A 22719-nucleotide genomic window follows, 5' to 3' on the forward strand; every position below is an offset into this window, starting at 1 on the left:
TTTTGCAGGAAGAGGAATCAAGTTCAGCCTTTGTTAGACAACTGGCTACATCAAGGCTTTGGGGGAAGCGGTGCGGACACCTCCATAGCCCGTTCCTACTTCTCCAAGGGTCAAGTGCCTTGGCCTCAAACTTCCTGTTGGCCACAATCAAGCTATTTTGGTTCATTGCCCAGATGCTGGAAAAATTAGATACCCCACCCAATTTCCCCTGTCCTCTGATTTCTCTTCTTATATCTCACACACTTCCTGGATGACTTCGCCTGACCTGGCCTCTGCAGACCCCTCCCAAAGTGCCAGTCCCGTCCCTCGGTGGACTTAGGGTTCTCATGTCCATTTCTGCAGGATGGTGTCTGGATATTCCCACAACACGCTGGGTTTCAAATGTCTGCATACAGCTGGTTTTCCTGCAAGTGTGGCCTTCCTTGGGGATCCTTGTGGAGTGTTTATATCAGTCTTCCAGGTCTGGGCAGCTTGGACTATGTTTTCATTGCCATCTGGGGCCATCTCTGGACGTGGGGACTGGTGAGCCCAGGCTTCACAAGGAGGCCCCTCCACATCCCACTGGAGCCACAGATTCTGTGGCTGCCCCAGCACCCAGGCCAGTGCCCTGTCTCGGGGGCCGCCCAGCTGCTGCAAGCAGTACCAGGCAATTCTTTAATTAGACCAAGCAGGGTTTTCTCAGACAGGGGTGGGAGGAGGTGTGTGGGTCTATTGGGGGAAACTAGGTCACCTGAAAACCAGCAGTCAAGAGGGACCTGTCCTGGAGCCCCAGCTCCAGGGAACCCAGAGGGGCAAGATGGGAGGGGCTGGCGGAGAGAGCAAAGTCAGAGAAAAAATATGCTCTGGCCCCTTTTACTGGCCCTTGGGAGACATTGTCCTCACCCTTCTCCAGGGGGCTGGGCGACTGCCCTTGTTTCCTTTGCCTAGAGCAGGGAGGGCCTCCTGTCTGCCTGGGGCCCCTGAGGGAGCACTGTGCTGGGACCAGGCCCCAGGCTGAGTGGCTGCTCATTCTCTGTACCCTTGGAGCATGTCACCTGCTCCCTGGTGTCCCTGTTTTGTCATTCATCAGTCAGACAGAGGCTGTGTCTGTCCTTTACCCTGCCGCATCCTCAGCCCTAGCACACTCCAGGCATGTGGTAGATGCCTGATGAATGTTTGTCAAGTGCCTGGTGAGCTTGTGTGAGTGCTTCTCTTGTAAGATTGCTGTCATGAGACTCCATGGCGAGGCGGGTTTCCCAAATGTCAGTCACTCAGAGTTTTTGCCGACACTTAAATACCATCATTATTTAATTTTTCTTTACTACTAACTTGATAGGTTTAGGCTGAAATAGATTAATTTAAAAAGGAAATTTTACATCACTGCCATAAATAAACAGTGACTGGGCAGACAAATCCACAGACGACAAGACAATGTGATTTCATTGTATCCTGCAAACTGTGGCTGGCCTGGGGCTGGGAGCCTGAGGCCACCTTTTTCTTTGTTTACTAGGGAGACTGGCATGGTTGTGAAGATGGGAAGGACTGCTTAGCACAAGACTGACACCTTCTTCTTCAGAAAATCTGGAAGATGAAAAAAGAAGGGATTCTCCTCTGTAATCCCATTTGCCTTGGGAGGCTGAGGCAGAAGGATCACAGGTTCAAGGCCAGCCTTGAACAATTTAGCAAGACTCTGTTTCAAAATTAAAAAAATAATAATTATTATTATAATGTGGCTGAAGAAGTAGCTCAGTGGTAAAGTGACTGACATTTGGGAAACCCGCCTCACCATGGAGTCTCATGGCAGCAATCTTATAAGAGAAGAACTCAATAGTCACTTGACAGATATTTATCAGGCATCTACAACATCTCCTGGGTTCAATCCCCATTACTGCAAAACCAACAACAACAACAACAATAACAACAACAACAAAGCCTAAACCAACCAACCAAACAAAAACCCACAGCGTTCTGGGAAGTCCACATTATACTGATTCTCATCCCCATGCTTTTGATAATTTTCTTGGGGTAGATTCTTTTGTACTCTTAGGGAAGCACTTGTCTGAGATGATGGCTGGGGAAAGTCTTTGAAAGGGGTCAAGTGCTTTAGCGGTGTGAATGAATGGTTCGATTTTTCTTATCTTTACGCTTGGCATGTTTTTGAGGACCTCCTACCTCATTGGTGATCAGTAATCATGATGAAGAAATGAATAACTGTGTAGAATTTCAAGGCTGAAAGAAATCTTAGAGAATACTTAGGTCTGCCTGATACCATGGGAATTAATCCTTTCGTGGGTGTGGGAGAAGTTGCTACCTCCTGAGAAAGCTGCTGTGTTGAACCGTGAGCACCCGGGGGAAGGGCTCATTGGACAGCTCTGGAGGCCAGTGTCTATTCTTGGGGTGTACATTCCCTGTCTCCTCGTCCTGTTCTGTGCTGGGGAGACTCTCAGGCTGTCTTTCCTCTCTGGGGTAAATTGGAGCTCTGGCTATTTGGAGTCCGTCATTCTGCCTAAGACAGGATTTGCAGACTCAGAGGACTGTAGGAGCTACTAATTGATGACAAGTCATAGATAAGGTCAGTGGGAGAATTAGGGAGCCTGGGGACTTTGGTGAATCAGAGGGTGTGTGCTCTAAAGGGAGCAGCCCTCTCTGCCCCAGTTGGTGGTTGCCAAGTGAGCACAGCATGACCAGATATTGAAATGTTTCTAAGAAATGCTGAAACCCCGCTGTTGGGTATAAAATCTCCATGCTTTCAATGTTAGCAATGAGTTAAGATATTGCAGAACCTGGTGTGGACTAAAGCCAAGCCAACCAACAAGTGTGATGGATGTGGACCACGGGGTGTTTTTGGTTAAGTCTGGCTCACAGCCACTTTCATTTCCTAGTTGTGTGATTTTGGGTAAATTAATTAATCTCTCTGTGTTTTATCTGGAAAATGGGCATGATAATGATACCAACTTCATTAGGTTGTTGGGAAGACTAAATGGATTCATTGATAGATGGGGGCAGAATAAGCCAGTGGCCCTTCGGTTCCAGTGGGGTCTGACCATTATAATAATACCGTGTAGTGGTGAAATGAACACTTGAATTCCATCTGAAAAAGTAGACAAAATATGAATCTAAATGGCTAAAATACAAGCCAGTGACCACATGGCACACTGGCTGTGGAACTAGATTTCTTAGACATTGCTGGAGGGAACAAATTCCTCTGAAGAGGAGTTTGGCTGTTTCTTTTTAAATTCAGTTTGCAATTTCCAGACGACCCAACAGCTGTGCCCCGGGGAAATGAAAACTTGTTCACTCAAAACCCTGTGCATGAATGTAAGAGCCCCAAACTGGAAACAACCCAGATGTTCTTCAAGGGATGAATGGTTAAACAAATTAGGGTATATCCATCCCTAAAGTGGAATCCAACTCAACAACCAAAGGAAGTGAACTATGAATACATGCGACAACTTGAATGAATCTCAAACAAGTAGTGCTGAGTGTAAGAAGCAGACCCCTGAAGGCTACCTGCTGTTTCTATTTATGTAATATATTTTGAAATGACAAAATTATAGAGATGGACAACAGATTAGTGATTGCCACAAGCAGGGACAGGAGTGGGTTGGATGCTTAGAAAAGGAGATGGGGGATCGACAGAGACATCCTTGTAACCCTGGAGCTGTTTGCACCCTAAGGGGATAAACAGGGTTGAAACACACCGTTCAAACAAGTACGGGTAAGGGGCTGGGGTTGGGGCTGGGGTAGAGCACTCACTGAGCACGTGTGAGGCACTGGGTGCGATCCTCAGCACCACATCAAAGTAAATAAATAAAATAAAGGTAGTGTGTCCAACTACAACTAAAAAAATATTTTAGCAAAAGTATGGGTAAGCTGAGGAAATCTGAATGAGATCAGTGGATTGGATCAATGTCAGGTTCCTGGCTGTGACACCGCACGGTAGTTTTTGAGATAAATTGAGTCAAGCATACTGGGATCTCTCTGTGTTATTTGTTACAACTGCATGTGAAGCTATGATTAGGCAAATAAAAAGTTTATTTCATTCATTTAAGAAGGACTGCAAGGTGTTCAAAACAAAAATCCAAAGGAAACCAAACGAAAGGCAACCAGAGCTGGCTGGCTTGTTCCTGCTGAGCTTGCCATGGGCTTATTTATACTTGAGGTCACATCCACTCTGACCCCTCAAACCTTTGCCCCGTGAGCCTTGCCAAGCTACCCTGTCCCATCTGCTGGTATGAGTCTTAGGACTGGAAGAGACCCAAAGAACCATCTCACCCACTGCGAGCTCCCGAGGTCCAGACCGAAGCTGGACTCCGGTGTTTAGCCTTCTGAGGAAGGACCCTGGGCTGTCCCTGTCCTCTCTGAGATAGCGGCACCTCCACATTGCACAGATGGAGACCTGTGCCCATCTCTGCCTGTTGCCCAGCAGCCGCTGCCAGCCTGGCCTGCTGTGCTCACGTCTCCCTCCCTTCTTCCTGCAAGCTCTTTTCTCTTTGCTACTAGGTCTATAAGATTTGGGGGCAGCTCTTTTTATTTCTTGAACACCTGAACATTCTGGGAGGTGACAGAACATTTGGCAGGTGGGAAAGCAGGCTTAGAGAGGTGCAGGTGATTGTCCTCAGACCCCTTTTCTCCGCATCAGACCCCTTTTCACCACTGTCTGTGCTGCCATGCAGAACAGCTGGGTCCAGACTCTGAGGTTCTGCTGATCTTATGTTGTTTGGGACTCAAGAGAGCAAGAGGTGTGCTTTTTTTTTTTTTTTCTTCTTCCTTTTTAAAGTTATTTAAAAAGGGAAATTTCAAGTAGGATTTTCTAGGTCCCAATAATTCATAGTTTATCAAACTTTTTGATCTTAGGGCCACTTGATTCCCTTAAATTGAGGATCCTGAAGAATTTTTATCTATCTGGACCATATCCATCAATATTGATCCTAGTATAAATAAATACTGAAATTAAAAAATAGCATCAAGGCCTTTAAAATAATAAGTCTGTCATATGTTATAACAATATGACAACCTACAACATATTTTATTAGACTGTTCTAAAAATATAACAATATGTAACATTTTGATGAAAAACTAACTATTTTCCAAAACAAAAAAAGTTACTGAGTAAAGTGGCATTGTTTAAAAACTTTTGTCTCTATGTTGGGCTTCATAGATGGATTCTTATACCTTTATTTCCCCCTTTTTTAGAGCATTATAGTTATACATCATAGTTGGGTTCATTTTGACAGAATCATACATGCACAGAATTTGTTTTTCTTTACTTCAGTCCCCGTGGCCTCCCCATTCCCTCCTCTCCTCCCACCCACTATTCTCCTTCCTCTGCTCTGCTCTGAGCTTCCTTTCACTTATTTATTTGTTTTTAAATAATGCTTTACACATGTACGTAACGGTGGTATTAACTGTGGTATATTTACACGTGCACATCACACGATTTTGTTAAATCCATTCTGCACTTCCCCCCCTTTCCTGTCCTTCCTCCTCCCTCAAAATCTCCTCCTATTCTACTGTATCATATCGTTGTGATATCCTCGGCCCCCTCTCCCCTCCCCTTATTTTGCTGTAGCTTCCACATAGTAGAGAAAACATCCCGCCCTTTATTTTCTGAGTCTGGCTTATTTCACTTAGCTTGATGTTCCCTAGTTCCATGCATTTACTGGCAAATGCCATCATTTCATTGTTCTCTATGACTGAATAAAACTTCATTTTATATACATATAAAGGGAACACACACACACACACCACATTTTCTTAATCCACTCATCTGTTGATGGACACCTGGGCTGGTTCCATAATTTGGCTACTGTGAATTGTGCTGCTATAAATGTTGACGTGGCTGTATTGCTAGAGTAGGCTGATTTGAGTTCTTTTGGATAAATACCAAGGAGTGGGATAGCTGGGTCATATTGTGGTTGCATTTCTAGTTTTTTGAGAAATCTCCATACTGTTTCCCAGGGGAGGAAATTTGTGGTTCTTCTAGCAATGTCTCATATAATCTATATCCACATTTAATCTGTTGTCACGTCATCTGTCATGTGGCTTTAGGAACCTCTGTATGTTTGTGAGATAATGAGAGTGCAGAAGGTTAATAATAACAGCTTAATCTAATTACTCAAATAGTTTTGACATCCTGAATGGTTTGAAAGGGTCTCAGGATGTTCCCATAGTGTTCCCAGGCCATATTTTAAGAACCACCTCAATAGTAGTTATATCCTCTGGTTTCCTTCTGGTCCTGCCTGTCCTATCTCCACAACACCTTGCATCCCATAATGAGCAAAACAAAAGAGCCTTGTGCAGAAGTACTAGATATTCCTATTTCTAGGGACTTGGCTCCTATGTGGGTGCTTGCATAGTCTCCAGATTTTCTGGGTTCTGCAGCCCCCATTATGTTCTGAGCCCGTGGGCAACCCTCTGTTTCCAATACCCACACACCTGAATCCTTAAAGTACAATGACTTCATATAAGAAAACTGGAAATTCATGGTTCTTGTTAGATGGTTGTGACTGGAGAGGAGACAACCACCACTATCCAATAGAACTTTCTGGAATGATGGGAAAATGCTCTCTCTGTGATATCTGGCATGATAGCCACTGGAAGCATGTGGCTATTGCTCACTTAAAATATGACTAGTGCAACCGAGGAACTGAATTATTTTATTTTCATTGATTTAATCTGAGCAGCCACAGTGACTCTAGCTGCAATACAATCAGACCACGCTAAGGATTTGCATTTTTGTCCCAGGAGCCATGGAAAGAACATCTCAAAAGGGTTTGAATGTGGGGCGGTAGGGTGTCATTTAATAATCAGATCTTAGTTTGGGAGTCTGACGAGCATGTCCCTGTCTCCCTGCCGCAGGTCCCACCATGAGGCCCCAGCCCCTCCGGAGCCCCCGTGCTCTGCCGGCCCTGGGCGCACCGCGCTAGCCCGCCGGGCCCTTGGGTGGCGCGGTGGCCATGGCCAGCCACGTGGACCTGCTGACCGAGCTGCAGCTGCTGGAGAAGGTGCCCACGCTGGAGCGGCTGCGTGCCGCCCAGAAGCGCCGGGCCCAGCAGCTGAAGAAGTGGGCGCAGTACGAGCAGGACCTGCAGCACCGCAAGCGCAAGCACGAGCGGAAGCGCAGCGCGGGGGGCCGCCGCAAGAAGGTGTCCTTCGAGGCCAGCGTGGCGCTGCTGGAGGCCTCTCTGCGGAACGACGCCGAGGAAGGTAGGCCTGCCTCCCCGGGTCTGCGGGGCCTGCGCCCCGGTTCCCGGGTCTGCGCCCCAGAGGTGGCCCGAGAGGAGGAGGTTCCAGGAGAACCTTTGACCTTATCTTGGACTTTTTCCCCCTTTTGTCTTTTTCTTTTTTGAGCTGAGGGCTCCCTGCGTCGCCTCAGTTGGTCTTGAACTCCTGGGGTCAAGAGAGCCTCAGCCTCCAAGGGCTGAAACTGCAGGCGTGTCACTGCGCCTTTCTTAGGCTAGTTTTTGGAAACCAGGATTCCAGCCTTTGGCTAATGAGTGCCATAACAATTCTCCTAACTTTCCACAAATATTTACTGACAACCTCTTTTTTGCACATTGCCGTTCTAGGTAATGACTAAGTAGGGCCTGGTTTCTGCCTCCCAGAGACCCACACCAGAAAGATCTTGAGATTCTTGAGCCCTTCCTCTGTGCTGACACCTGGCCTCCGTATGCTGCTCTGGTTTCTTAGCCCTCCCTGTGGACATAACTAGTGTAGCAGGTGGTTAAGTGCCTAGACCAGCCTGAAAGTTAGACTCTGATGTGACACTGGCAGTGGACCAATCACTTCACTCCTAGTCCTAGTTTCTACCTCTGTAAAGTGAAGATAATACTAGAATCTATCTTATGGGCTTGTTGTAAAGATTAAATTAGGTAATACCTATGATATTCTTGAAATGAGCCCTTATGATATGTATATTTTAAATTTATTTGGGGGTGTACTGTGGATTGAATCCAGGGGCACTCTACCACTGAGCTATATCCCTGTCCTTTTAAGTTTTCTTATTTTGAGATAGTTTCACTAAGTTGCTGAGGCTGGCCTTGAACTTGTGATCCCGATACCTCAGCCTCCCAAGTCGCTGGGATTACAGGTGTGCAACATTGCACGGGGCCACTTGTTACGTTTCATTTAATTAAATTACTAGTATATATCCCACGGTCCAGATATCATGATATTTGAGAGCCATGTGTAATAACACCCATTTTACAGATGGAGAAACTGAGACTCAGAGAGGGTTAAGACCTTGATCAGTGGCAGTGCAGGATCAGAAGCCCCAGGATCCAACCTCTGGTCACTGCCCATGGCTTTGTAGGTTTGCTTCCCATGGTAAGGATTCGAGGGGGATCTGCTACTCAAGGCCTCTTCTCTGGGCATGTGGTCATGCCTGCTCATTGTGCAACCAAGGTTTGTGCACATGTCCTTTGATCCCCTCAGTAGCCTCGGGCCCATCCTTGAACACTAAGCCTTTCTGGTGTTCCTGGAGAGGCCTCGCTGGGTTTCCTGGGCCCCTCCACACACGCTCCAGAGCAAACGCAGCCAATCAAAGAGCTGAGAGGTGGTGGCATTTACAACTCACGGGGGGCTGGATTTCACAAGAGGCGCATTCCTCATCCCCAAAATCTAAAATCTGAAATGCTCCGAAATTTGAATTTCTGAGAGCCTGCCTGACTCTGCAGGAGGAAAGTTCCACACCTGACCTCATGTTGGGTTGTAGTCAAAACGCAGGTGCCCTAAAAATATTGAAGAAAATGATCTTCAGGCTACATATATATTAAGTGTAAGTGAAACCCAGTGAATCCCTGAGATCCCTCATTGTGTATGTGCAAATATTGCACACTCTGAAAAAAACATTGAAAATCTGAAACCCTTCGGTCCCGTGTGTTTTGGATGAAGCTCATTCCACCTGTGTTTACTTTGTGCTTCAGGTCCTCGCGCTCTCGGAATTCACAGTTCCCCTTTCATCGCAGTATCAGGGGGTGTAGGAAGTCAGCAGCTAGAGGCAGCTGGGCTGAGCGCAGGGGGTGAGCCTCCTGACAGAGGCATGAGTCTCAGGCTGGGGACATGGCCCTGGGGCTCCTTCCCATGTGTGGTTGCTGAATGACGTGGCAGCCCCAGCCCACTCAGTGGGCTCGTCATGATGTCTAATTTTTGAAGGGGGCGGTGGCTCATCAGTTCTCTCCCCACTCACCGTTGACTCCATTCTTCTCTGACAAAGCCCCATCTCCCTACCCCAGGGGCTTCTCGGAGGCCCTGTGAGCTGGGCTGTGTGGTTCCAGAGCAGCTGCCCAGAGGATGTACCTCCTGGCCCCCTGCCATGGCCTTACCCTTGGTGACTGTCATGTGCTCTGGATAGAAAAAACACTGGCCTTGGGGGTCAAGGTTCAGTCCGTGCCTCCCCCCACAGCCCTGCCTGTGGCCTGGAGTAGCTCATCTCACCTCCCTGGGCCCAATTTATTAAATGTATAACATGGAGTTCTAAATGACTGCTTGCAAGAGGGTGCGTCAGGAATCAGGCAGTTTTGGAAAAATTACCCTGAGCCCCGTATCAGAATAGTGGTAATGGTAACATGCTTTTTCTATGAATTTTTAAAAAGCAAACTTAAATGGTTTCAAGAACCCAAATAGATACAAACACATTCTTCTTGTATAAATCCAACAACAGCTGGGCTTGCTGGAGCACGCCTGCGATCCCAGCGACTCAGGAGGCTGAGGCAGGAGAATTGCAAGTTCAAAGCAGTCTCTGCAACTTAGTGAGGCCCCAAGCAATGGAGAGAGACCCAGTCTCAAAATAAAAAAAAGAGAGAAGGACTGGGTTGTAGCTTGGTGGTTAAGAATACCTGGGTTCAATCACTGGTACCAAAAAAAAAAAAAAAATCCAACAATAGAAATGTACAGGGTCACAAATTGCCCCCCTCCTTCCCACCTCCCCTCCTCCATGCCTCCCTTCTTCCTTTCCTCTTATCTGATCATTACTTGCTGGTTTGATGTGTTTCCTCCCAGGCCTTTTTAAAATTCTTTTACCTATGTATTTGTGGGCTTGGAGAGATCTAGAGCAAAGATTTTTTTTTTTTTAAGCTTTTACATAACTGGTGACATCCTGGAATCTTGGACACATTATTCTGCAATTTTCTTTTTTTGTCACCCAACAATATGTCTTGGAGATATTTTCATGCCAGAACATGCACCGTGCAATAGCTCTGCATGATTCATCTTAACTGCTGTGTAGTATTCCATAGGATGGTTTCACCAGATTTTTTGCATTGATTCCTTATTGAAGACCATGGAGGGTTTTTTTTTTTTAAGTAGTTTTTCTTTTGCCACAGTGAGTGTTTTGTGTGCACTTGCAAACATTTGTCTAGAACAGTTGTTGAAAAATGGAAGAAATGAATCAAAGGGTATTCCGTTTGCCTAAAAAAAAAAAAAAAAGCTAGATGCCATGGGCTGGTGCCCCTGACTCTGGGGACTGCTAAGTGAGGCTGGAGCAGCCTGAGCTCTGTGCTCTGTGGCATGCAATGGGGGTGGGGCTGGAGGTGCCCCCTGGTTCCAAGGTGGCTGGGTTTGAGGCAGGTGTGAGGCTGCCATCAGTCGGTCAGCTCTTGACCTTGCTGGGCTATGCTCAGCTTCCTGGCAGCGTGACAGAGCCTATTGCTCCCAAGTGGCTGGGAGCAGCTTCTGCTTAGTGTGGAGCTGGTGTTTGGGAGGCTGCCGGGGGTGGGGGGTGGGGGGTGTTAGCTCACAGTGGTGGGAGCATGGGGTGGCAGCTCCCCCGCTTGGCTGAGCTCACAGCATCCTCTGAGTCACCTTCCTCACCTGCCTGGGGAGTGTGAGTTGTTCCTAGGGAGAGGCAGCACCCAGGAACTCACCAAATCTCCTTCTCCAGCCCCCATTACCTAGGCTGATGCCTTTGACCTCTGACCTGCCTGAGCCCCGCCCTCACTACTCCCACATCATTCTCCCCTACCCAGCCAGGTGATCCAGGTCCTCCTAGCTCCTCCCAGGTACCCTGAGTGCTTTCTTTCTGCGCCTTCTCCCTCTATCTGAATCGCTCTTCCCCTCACTCCTCTACCTCTTCAGGTCTGGTGACCTTCTCTGGGAACGATCTGGGAGCCTTTTTGGTACCCCACCCCTATCACTAGTTAGAGCCGAAACTCAATACCTAGCTGACATTTACCAAGAGGCTGGTAGTGTCCAGGCTAGGAACACAGACTGCAGTTTGACCTCCAGGGATTCAACTTCCAGTTCTATCACTATTTGCTGTGCATTCTTGGAAAAGTGACTGAACTAAACTTCTCTGTATCTCAGTTTCCCTGATTATAAAGATGAGGATGAAGTAATGTACCTACTTCTACTTCGTAAAGTTGTTGGGGTGTTAAACTGAGTTGGCAAATGTTGAAATGATATGAAAAGAAGTAGATAAGTGATATAAATTTTGCTTCTACATTATCTATTTTTACATATTCTCTTATTAATATATATTCTGATTGTCATCATTGTTATTGATCAGGTGCTTACTTCGTACCAGGCAGCCTGTTTTACATGTGTTACCTCAGTTGGTTAATCCTCACAGTAACTCTTTGAGGTTAGAGAATTAAGCCCCATTAAAAAAATAGCTTGGGTTCAATTTGCACATTATAAAATATGCCTGTTTTAGGTGTACAAATTCAGTGATTCTCTGCAAATTTACAGAGTTGCACATCCATCACCACAATCCAGTCTTGGAGCATTTTCTCTTGCCCCTGTGTTGTCCCTCCCAGGGCTCGTCCCCAGCCCCAGGCATCCTCTAATCTACCTTCTGCCTCTGGATGTTTGCGTCTCTGGAGTCCAGCTCACGTGGAGTCATTCAGTCCACTGTGAGGGCTTTGTGGCTGTAGGCGGATGTTTTCTAGGTCCCCCAGGCTCTGGTCTGTGTGAGCGCTTCCTTCTTAGTGCTCTGAAGCGGTCTGTCGTACAGATGTGCCCACCTGGTCTGTCCATCCCCTGGTTGGTGGACGCTGGGGTCGTCCTTGGTTATGGTGGACATGCTGCTGTGGACACGCGTGCTGGTCTTTGTGTGGACACAGGTTTTCGTTTGCTGAGGTGGTGACCCAGGGCTGGAATGGCTGGGTTCTGGGGTCTATTTCTGTTGAACTTCAAGGGCTGAACAGTTTTCTGAGTTGGCTGCACTGGGTTCTGTTCTCCCACCTGAATTCACAGATGAGGAACTGGAAACCCAGAGAGGCTAAGTCACTTGACAAGGTCTCAAGGGACCGAAGTGTCAGACTCAGGACTCAGCCCGGATCGGTTTTCCCCAGAAGCCCTTGCTCTTAACCACCTGGTGGTCCTGGCACCTCCTGCTTGGCTTCCCCCCGTGAACCGGAAACCACTTGTCTGCTTCTGATGAGCTGCTCTTGGCTGTGTGGACCCTGGGGTTTCTGTGGGCCTCAGGCCTTCAGTTTTGGGGGTCCCCAGGTCAGTCCTGTACCCTCGGCCATTACTTCTTTTCAAGACAGTAGCCCAGGCTTTTTTGAAACCACTGATGTTTGTTATTAGGGCTTGTGTTTTTCTCTCAGAATATATGTGGTTTTCTTTATGGAAGTTCTGTTCACATTTTGAAAAAAATGAGTGATTCTTCTGTACTCTAAATTTAACTCTTCAAGTGTTATTCTCACAGTAAAGGTTTTCAAACCTTCTTCTTTTTTTTTTTTAAGCAGTGGAAACTTTGTGTGAAATATTATGCAGAAACTCAAGCTGTAAAACAGATGAAAACAGATGAAAGAGCTATTCTGACCGAGGTCTGTTGGGGGCTTCTGGAACCTTCGCCGTCACCCCTGCCAACGTCTGTCCTCAGGACACCGGCAGGCACTGGGCTCCACCAGGGCCACTCAAACCTCTGATGGAAAAGGCTCTGACTTTCACTTTTGGTGATTTGGAAAGACTGTCTCAAAAAAAGAAGAGGGTGATGGTGGGGGTTCTTCTCAAAATGAAAATAAGGCATCCGTGTTGTAGAAAAATTTTAAAGTACAGAAAAAAAAAATACTAAGAAGATAAAATTAGCTGGATGTGATGTCACACACTTACAATCCCAGCCACTTGGGAGGCTGAGGAAGGAGGATCACAAGCTCATGGCCAGCCACGGCAATTTAGCCAGACCCTGCCTCAAAAAATAAAATAAAATAAAAGGGCTGAGGATGAAGCTCAGTGGGAGAGGGACCCTGGGTTCAATCCCCAGAACCAAAATAAGTAAATAAATAAACACTCATACTCCCTCTGTGCACCAAGAGTCATGGATAATATTTTTTATTGTTTTATCAAGGAACCAAGTAGGGCTCTCATGTGGGTAAACTAGGGAAAGTTTAACAAAGGGGCACTTTTTGATTTTGGAGTTCCTTTGTTCTTTTTTTTTAATATTTATTTTTTAGTTATAGTTGGACACAATACCTTTATTTATTTATTTATTTTTATGCGGTGCTGAGGATCAAACCCAGTGCCTTGCATGTGCTAGGCGAGTGCTCTACTGCTGAGCCACAACCCCAGCCTTCTTCGTTTTCTTAAAAGCCGAGAGTCCCTAAGAGCCTTCGTGCAATTGGACTCTATCTGTATTTACTGTATCAGAAATCACAGCTGAGGAATTAAATATTTATCATTCATTAAGTCAGAACAATAAACCCATTATCTGTAGTCCTAACGATCTATTGCTGCAGAGCAGATGAGCTCAACATTTAGCAGCTTAAAATGATAAATATTTACAGTCTCAGAAAACTTCTGTGGCCCAGGAATCCAGGAGCAGCTTAGCTGGGAGCTTCTAGCTTCAGATCTCTCCTGAGGTTATGGTCCTCTCCAGGTGGAACAGGGCCGGGGGATCTACCGCCAAGATGGAGCACTTACATGGCTCTTGGTGAGAGGCCTCAGGTCCTTGCTGCTGGAACCTCTCCACGTGGCAGGTGGCTTCTTTCCAACAATGAGGAGATTGAGGAAGCCACCATGTCCTTTGTGACCTTGGAAATCACACACCATTACCTCCACCATATTCTCTTCCTTACAAGTGATTCACTCTGTCCAGGCCACACTCAAGGGGAGGGGTATTGAGTCCCATCTCTTGAAGGAAGAAGAACTTTTGGACATGTTTTAAATGTTAACCTGGAAACATAAATATTTTATGAAAAATACTAATATTTTTCAGAACAAACAATCATAAGGAGACTAGCCTTGTTTTATACTTTTGCAAATCTTTTTAAGGTCTGGTTTTAATAGAAGACAGGTGGATTCTCTTCTTTGCTTCTGTACTTACCCTGCTGTGATAGGTTATTTTGGTTGAAGTAAATGAAGAAAATCTTATCTCACAAAGATAGGTAGTTGGAAAAAAAAGGAAAATTATAATTGCTTTTTCAGACAGTTGTGGATATTCCTTGATTACCAACCAAAATTCAACAGGTGGTAGTTTCTTCAAGGTTGGTTGGGATGTAGAATCTGAAACCATTCTGATTTTTAACTTTTCTTACTCTATTACATTAAAATTTGTTGGTCTGTCTTACATTTCACATGGCTCCTGTAACCATGTGTACTTTTTAAACAACGAGTATTGATCTGTTGGTAAACAGTGGTTCACTGAGTTCCAAATATTAACACATTTATTATGTAACATAAGAAATTATAACCAATCTCATCAGAAAATTCTCTAAGTATTGGAAAACTCTAGGCTCATTATGGCATATGAATTCTCTGAAATTCAAAATTTTGCTAAAGGGTTACATTAGTCATCTTTTTGTCTCTGTGACCAAAATGCCTGACAAGAACAACTTAGAGAAGGAAAGCTTATTTGGGGCTCACAGTTTCAGAGGTTCAGTCCCTGGTCGGCTGTCTCCAAGGCAGAAACATCTCAGTGGAAGGGCATGGCAGAGGGCAGCTGAGAGAGAGCGCAAGGAGCCAGGATCAAGATGTAACCCCCAATGGTACCCACTCCCACTGTGACCTGATTCCTCCAGCATCACCTCACTACCACCCAGTAGTCCATTCCAATTATTAATCCATCCAGTGGATTAATCCATCGATAAGGTTTTAGCTCTCATAGTCTAATCATTTCCTCTTTAAATACTGCTACATTGTCTAACACATCAGCTTTTCTGGGGACACCTCATATCCAAACCATAATAGGGTGCAGCACAGCGGTAGAGCATGTGCTTGGCTTGAGTAAGCCCTGGGTTCTATCCCCAGGACCCAAAACAAATCAATAAACAAATAAAAATATAAGTTGAACTTTTGCTTGACATTTTATATTATGGGGCTGGGATTGTGGCTCAATGGTAGAGCGCTCACCTAGCATGTGTGAGGCACTGGGTTTCAGCCTCAGCACCACATAAAAATAAATAAACAGCATGAAAGGTATTGTATCCATCTACAACTAAAAAAGAAATTCTTTAATTTTTTTTAATATTGTATCTTTGACAACAAATGCTGCTAGTTTTGAGAGGATGCCTTTGTTCACTTCAGAGAACAGGCCTCTGGGTAAGAACAGTGTCCACAGAGGCCCTCTTAGCGTACAAACTGCATTGCTCGATGAAAGCAGATGAACACGACAGTCATACTTCCTGTGTTTCTCTCATTTTGTCACACGTAATATTAAAAGGAAATGTACTCAAGGGCTGAGTGTAATAAAATTACTGTCTTTTACTGCTTCATCAAAGACATTTGAAAAGGAAACTGGCATTGATTTCTTTGCATTTATAAAATGGAGAGGAACACGGCAACTGCTAGTACACAGTTGGATTGTGTTCAAGTGACAGTGGTTTTACCCACCATTGCTTTTGCGCCATCCGTGTAAATGTCAGCACAGTGAAAAGTGCAATAACATTTAGTGTCATCATGAAAGTAGCTTAACTTTCAGAACCCTGAGAGTGTCTCGGGAGCCACTGATTTACAGGAACCAACGAGGAATGGTCCAGTCATCTGGGCTAGCAAAGTGGGGAGCTGTTATTACCCTGAGGGCCTCACGGTCAAGGGGAGGGGACACAGTGCACCTTATAGCAGGCACCCTAAGGAGAGGGCTGTCTGACAGGAGCAGGGCTTCTCCCTCATGCTCCTGCTGCCCCCAGCCTTCTGCTGTGGCTTCCATAACCAAACCCAACCAGAGAGCGTTTGGTGTGGTCCAAATGGGCAGAGGAGGGTGCATCTGGAGGCCCAGGTGGGGCTTTTGATCACCACCCAATTGTCATCCAGTCTTTGATCTATAAACAGATGCAGAGTAAGTGTGTGTAGATTAAAAAAAAAAAAACCCAAACACTTTTACCCTAGCCTTTGCTTGTCTATTCAAGAAGATGAGGCACCTACCATGGGTGTTAAAGAACCTAAACAAAATAATGGCATAAGTGAGGTCGGAGGTGGGGGGCCAGTGTGTGGGTCACAGGGTCAGGGACTGCGTCTGAGGAGGTGATGTGGGCTGAGCCTGGGTGTTGGAGGGATCTGGACGAAATGTATAAAGGGCCTGCACTGGGGATGAACTTGGTGTGTCTGAGGACAAAGAAGGTGCGAGGTCGGAGGATGGGAGGTAGAGAGGTGAGCAGGGGAGAGCTTACTGGCCCCTGAAGGCTGGAGTGGGAAGTGCACATTTAAACAAGAAGCTACTGGTAAGTTTTGAGAGGGGAATTCTGGGAGGAGATGGAGATTTGGATTTAGATGTAGATTGTCCTGACTCTTGGTGGAGATTAGATGGCATGGGTCTATTCTCACGGGGCGTGAGAAGGAGCAGGGAGGCCTGTGGAAGTCCTCACAGTAGCCCTGGTGAGAGTCTCTGGTGGGAGCCATGGAGAAGCAGCAGTGAGGAGGAAAGCCCACAGGGCTGTGTCCAAAGGGGGAACTCCATGATGACATCTGGGCTTTTGACTTGAGCACCTTCATGGATCATGGCGCCATATTGAGACTGGGAAGATAGGGGTGAGGGGAGGTTGGGATTTGGAGAGAGCCGAGAACCCTGTAGGACTATGCAAGTTGACGTGGCCTTTATCAACCAAGTGGAGATTGTGAGGAGGGCACTGAGCTTGTGAGTAGGGAGCTCAGGGAGAGCTCAGGGGTGGATATTGCACTTCTGGAAATAGCAGTGCAAATCTTTCCAAAGCTAAGGGACCGTGTGCGATCACCTGGGGAACAAGGACAGATAGAGCAAAGAGGGTGCCCCCAAGAGGAACCCTGGGGCAACTCCATAAGTACGAGAGTTAAACCAAGAAGCAGAGATCAAAGGAGACCCAGAATCAGCTGACTGGGAAGTGGAAAGAAAACTAGGATGGTGTCTCAGGAGCCTAGGGATGGAGGGTTCTAGAAGGAAGGACTGTTGACCAAGTCAAAGGCTGTCAAGCTGTCAAGTATTTTGTCTTGTCTTTGTAGAGTCCTTGGAAAAGAGATTTTTAGAGATGACCTCATATACCCATCTAGATGCACCGTCATTTATATATCCTCTCTATTATTGTATTTTGAGATTCTTCCTGATTTTTTGCTGCTATCAATCATGCTGTGGCGAGTATCAATGTATATACATATTTGGCCACAGTTTTAGTTATTTAGGGTAGGTTTTATTTATTTAGTATTTATTTAGGGTAGATTCTTAGAGGTTTCTTAGGCCTGAGGATATAAACACCTATAAGGTCTTGACATAAAAGGCTCATGTGGTCCTTAGAAAGCTTGCGTCCACAGCGTGTGCCAGGCCTCACCACTGCCCTCTCTATCAGCACTGGATGGTGGCACCCAAACACAATTTTGCCGATTCTTGGATATGTGAATAGTCTTATGGTCTTAATTTGCATAGAACTGAGGTGTTTTAAGTTGGATGACTTACTCATAAGCTTACTGGTCATTCATCTCTTTTCTCTGAGTTGTCTATTTTTTGTCTATTTTTCTACTCACCTGTTTATTTTTCTAAGTTTAATCATTGTGCATGTTTGTGGAAGAGGAGAGAGGGACTCACAATAGACTGAGAGATGTCAACCCTTCGTTGTTGAGTATGGTACCCATATTTTCTACAACGTGTATTTGCTTTAATAATTTTTTTTAATCAAAGACTTTCTTTATGCCTTGGAGCTTTTAATTTTATGTCAATAAACCTAATGATACTTGCTCCCCTCCCTACATCATTTCTTTATTGTTTTTTCTTTAAAGCAAGAGTCAGAAAACTATAACTCGAAGACCAAATCCTCCCGCCTTGAATTTTTGTAAATAAAGTTTTATTGGAACACAGGTATAGCAACTCATTTACATATTCTCTATGGCGGCTTCCACACTATGATGGCGGAGTTGAATTTGGGTAACAGAAATCATATGGCCTGCAAAGATGAAAATAATGACTCTCTTGCCCTTTATAGAAAAAAGTTCATGGATTCTTGTTCTAAAATGTTTTCTTTTTTTCTAGCAATTGTCTATTCACTTGTATTTTCTCCAAGTCTCTTTTGGCCTTATTTAAATCAATTAAACATTCTTCTGGAATTCATCTGAGTAGGAACTGGTAAATAAAAATCTGTCTATATTTTGTTTCCAAAGAGTTATCAATTGTCCCAGCATCCTTTGCTTTCCCGCAGATTTGTGATGCCACCCTCCTACTCTGAAGCATCATCCATAGGAAGGGTGACTTGCCAAGCTGTTCATCCTGTTTGAACAATGTGTCTGTGTGCCCGTCACACACCCCTTCAGCTCTGAAGCCTTGGATTGTGGCTTAACATATGATGCAACAAGTCCTTCTGCACGTTGCTCCTCTTTTCCAAAAGTCCTGGGTTATTTTCAGCTATTCACACAATATTCAGGACTACTAGTTGTTTTCCTCAAACCTAAAAAATTTGGAAGTACCGATTGGTAATATAAAAACTAATATATTAATTTGTACCAAACTGATGTTTATCACAGTGAGTTTTCTTTCTTTCTTTTTCTTTTCTCTCTCTCTCTCTCTTTTTTTTTTTTTTTTTTTTTTTTTTTTTTTTTTGGTACCTGGGATTGAACCCAGGGACACTTAACCATGAGCCACATCCCCAGCCCTTTTTATTTTTATTTAGAGGCAGGGTCTCATTAAGTTGCTGAGGCTGACTTTGAACTTGTGATCCTCCTATCTCAGCTTTCAGAGCCACTGGAATTACAGTCATGCGCCACCATATCATGGTGCATTTTCTAAGCAGGCAAATGGTATGTGTCTTTATTGGGAAAGTATTCTCTCATAGTCCTTTCAGGAAAGCTGTAAGGCTCCCTCTTCTCCATATAAGTAAGTCCTGTTTACTTCTTTTTTGCTTTTCGAATTTGTATATTAATGTTCTATCAAGCCACTTCATCGTAGTCTTGGTTTTTCAGTGGGTTCTCTTGGGGTTCTGTGCGTGTTTGCAGATGATAAGGAGGTTAGATCATGTTTCCACGAGCCTGAGGGTAGTCCTGTCTGTATTCTATCTATCTTCTCATCTCCTCCAGCCAACTACTCCTGTTGCTTCTACCGTGTTTGTTCATGACACATGATTTTGAGATTTGTGAACATGTTCTACTTTGTCTGTATCCACCCCCCAGATCTGGCTGATCTGGCTCCCTGGAGTGAATGGAATGGTCCCCTTTCTCTTGGTTGAGTCTGTCTGTTAGTAGGGTTCAAGAACCCATCAGCTTTTTGAATAGCTACTATTGACTCACATTGAGCTTATAAGAAAATAAGCCTCCAAGTTGGTTTCCCACCAGAGAAGCATCTTACCCATCTCGATGTTCTAGAAACCTATTTGTTGAACTATATTTTTCCTATAGAAAAAGGGCAAAATTAGCCGCATTTCCTACACCGAGCAGACCGTATAACCAGCCCTCAGCTCAGAATCAACATCGCCAATACCCAGAAGCCTTCCTGGATACGTAGTTGATTTCTGACATTGAAGTCAAGGCTCTAAATTTATCTTGTTAAGTTCAGAGCCCATTATCCACCTGCTCAGATAATTTTGGATTCTTGAATGATAAATTAGGACTTTTGTGTCATCAGTGACAGAAACTCAAACTGACTTAAGCAAAACAGGGTTCACGTAACTGAAAAGCTCAAGGAGCTCACTGCTCCAGGCATAGGCGGGTTCAGGGATCACCAGAAGGTAACCCTGAATAGCTAGATGACCATCACCAGCTTGCCATGCATGCCCTATCCTTTCAGCTACCCCAACAGGATCGATTTTTCTTCCCAGTCGTGCTCCGGATTCACCAAGTCTCAGAATTGAATCTCATTGGCTCAGATTAGCTTTATGCTTGTCTCTGAGTCAATCAGAACAGCGAGATCAGGGAAGCAGTGTGGTGCTCGGTCCTACCTCAGCCATGTGCCCACACCTGGAATCAGCTCCTTCCCACACGGGGGGACTGACACTAAGGAATATGTTATAACTTCACCAAGGAAAAGGGATGCTATTTCCAGGGGGAAAGAGGGGGGGGGGATGCTGACCAGGCCATAACTGAATATTTCCACTGCAAAAGAAATGTTCACCAGAACTTTCTACTTGCTGTTCACGAAGGCCATGGGCATTTGTCTTCCAGATTCGAGTTGTCCAATAGAACTTTTCCCCTGGATGAAAATGTGCTGCCTAAGGTGGTAGCTACTAGCTACTGGTTACTGAGCACTTAAAATATGGTTAGCAAGGTGGAGGCACTAAAGTTTCAATTTTATTTAATTTGAAGTAATTGGAGTAGGCAGCTGTGCTGGGCTAGAGGCTACTCTCTCAGAAAAACAGTCCTTTTTCCATTATCCAAATCCCTGATTAAAAAGAAAAAATTGAACAAAAGAGAGCCTGGGGCCCACTGCTAAAGATCCTCTTCAGATTAATGTTTCAAAGTCAGTCATCACTCACTGGAAGTAGTTATGCAATCAACATGAACTCCACTCTATTGGCATTTGTAGTTAGCATGTGGGACGCAGCAAGAGCTTCCGCTATAGAAAAAGAGCCTTCCTTGCCTCGAAAACTCAGCAGGCTTCTCTCCGAGGGTTAAAGCACAACAAAACATGTGAGATGTGACTAGGGATTAGGCATGGACATGCGCAGGGCACACCTGGGCATCATCGGGCTGGCCCTGGAGCAGTGAACAGGACAGGCTGGGCCAGGCCATGTTGGAGCGTCGAGTCTAGCAGAGGCACTTGGAAGACAGCACAGCAGTAATGTGCTTCCCACTAGGTAGAGGCATCCTGGAGAGGGCCTGGCCAGGAACAGATGCCCGGAAAAAGAAAGCCAGGAGGTCATGTGGGAGCAAAGCCCTTTAAATGCTTGCCTCAGGAGAGGGCACTGTGACCAACAACTTCAAAGATTGCCATCCTGTTGCTAAGCACAGTCTGATTATGGATAAAGGATGCTTCAGCCTGTCTTGGCCTAATGCCAGCGAACATGATGATGACGAACCTTCCTGAAGCCTCTGGTTTCATTTAACATCCCTGCCAGGTCTGCCTGCAAACACGGAACGAGCTGACCAGCTCACCTACATTTCTAGCCCCAAAGCCATTTCCATTCTCCTGTGATCCCGGTGTTGTGTGGAGTAGCAGCCTCACAGTCTTGGGTAGTATGAGACTTCTCTTGGGAGAAGGAACCTCCTGTGGTAGGCTGGTCAGCCATGGTCAGTCACCAAGGTGATGCCATCCTGGGAGTCTTGTGGAGATTCAGCCCATCAGAACTACACTGAGGCTGGGTGTGTGGCACATGACTGTAATCCCAATGGCTCGGGAGGCTGAGGCAGGAGGATCGAGAGTTCAAAGCCAGCCTCAGCAAAAACGAGGTGCTCAGCAACTCAGTGAGACCCTGTCTCTAAATAAAATACAAAATAGGGCTGGGGATGTGGCTCAGTGGTTGAGTGCCCCTGAGTTCAATCCCCAGTACCCCCCCCAAAAAAAAGAACTCCCTTGAAATGGTCCCAGACTCCAACCACATCACTCTCAACCAGCACTTCCCCAGGGTGCTAATAAGGAACACATGAGAGGTTTGTCAACTGCTCACTGGAATCCAGATAATTCTTACCTTTGAAAGCCAACTCATCAAATAACCACAGAGAGGAAGGCTAGGGTTTTAAAAACAGAAGAATGTTCCAGAATCTTCTCTGGGTATTGCATTGTTTGGCATACTCATTCATGTTGGGGCCACCTTGTCCTCTGTCAAGGCCATATTGGGCTAGAGACACTGCTTCCAGAGCCGAGGTGAGGTGGAGACTAAGAAAGGGGAAACATGAAACCTGAAATGCTTCCTTTGTCACTAACAGAGAAACAGCTAAGCTAACCTCAAACCCCGATGGAGAAGTCAGGGCTTCCAGTCCTAGAAGGGAAACTCTAGACACAGGCTTTTTGGTTGGGAACCCCAAGTTCCCTGGGTCTATCACGCCAGTCCTTATAACAATTCTCTAGTGAGTTGCCCTCAAGAGCTTCACTGTATTATTATCCGCTTGTTGCATGACAGATCCCCCCAAAACACTTTGTGGCTCAAACAACTTACTGTTTCTCAGTGAGTCTTTGGCGTGAGTGGGCAGTGCAGCTGCTGGTCTTGCCTGGGCTCACACAGGAGGCTGTAGCTAACAGCAGGGTTAGCCAGTGTCCAGGCTCAGCAGGGATGACTTGGATTCTCTCTCCGTGTGGTCCATTATCCAGCACAGTGGTCTCAGGGCTCCAAGATGGTAACCAACCCCAAGGCACAGGCACTTACCAAGCCTTTGTCTGCATCATGGTTGCCGATGTCTCCTTGGGTACAGGGTCCTATGGCCTACAAGCGCACGGATAGTGAAGGCAAGATTCCCTGGGGACCATTAATGTTACGA

At 45.6% G+C, this 22719-nt stretch overlaps 1 protein-coding gene across 4 annotated transcripts in view; it reads left to right on the plus strand.

Annotated features, from left to right (window-relative positions):
• Positions 1–22719, plus strand: part of Ppp1r16b (protein phosphatase 1 regulatory subunit 16B) — a 102802-nt gene that overhangs the window by 21641 nt on the left and 58442 nt on the right. For all 4 annotated transcript variants that reach the window (XM_026383291.2, XM_026383288.2, XM_026383287.2 and 1 more), the window contains exon 2: positions 6841–7188. In XM_026383291.2, coding sequence (XP_026239076.1) covers positions 6939–7188 — 250 coding nt within the window. In that variant the 5' untranslated portion in view covers positions 6841–6938. The remainder of the gene's footprint in view (positions 1–6840; positions 7189–22719) is intronic.

The sequence above is a fragment of the Urocitellus parryii genome, chromosome 6 (assembly GCF_045843805.1).
Source record: "Urocitellus parryii isolate mUroPar1 chromosome 6, mUroPar1.hap1, whole genome shotgun sequence".
Classification (NCBI taxonomy): domain Eukaryota; kingdom Metazoa; phylum Chordata; class Mammalia; order Rodentia; family Sciuridae; genus Urocitellus; species Urocitellus parryii.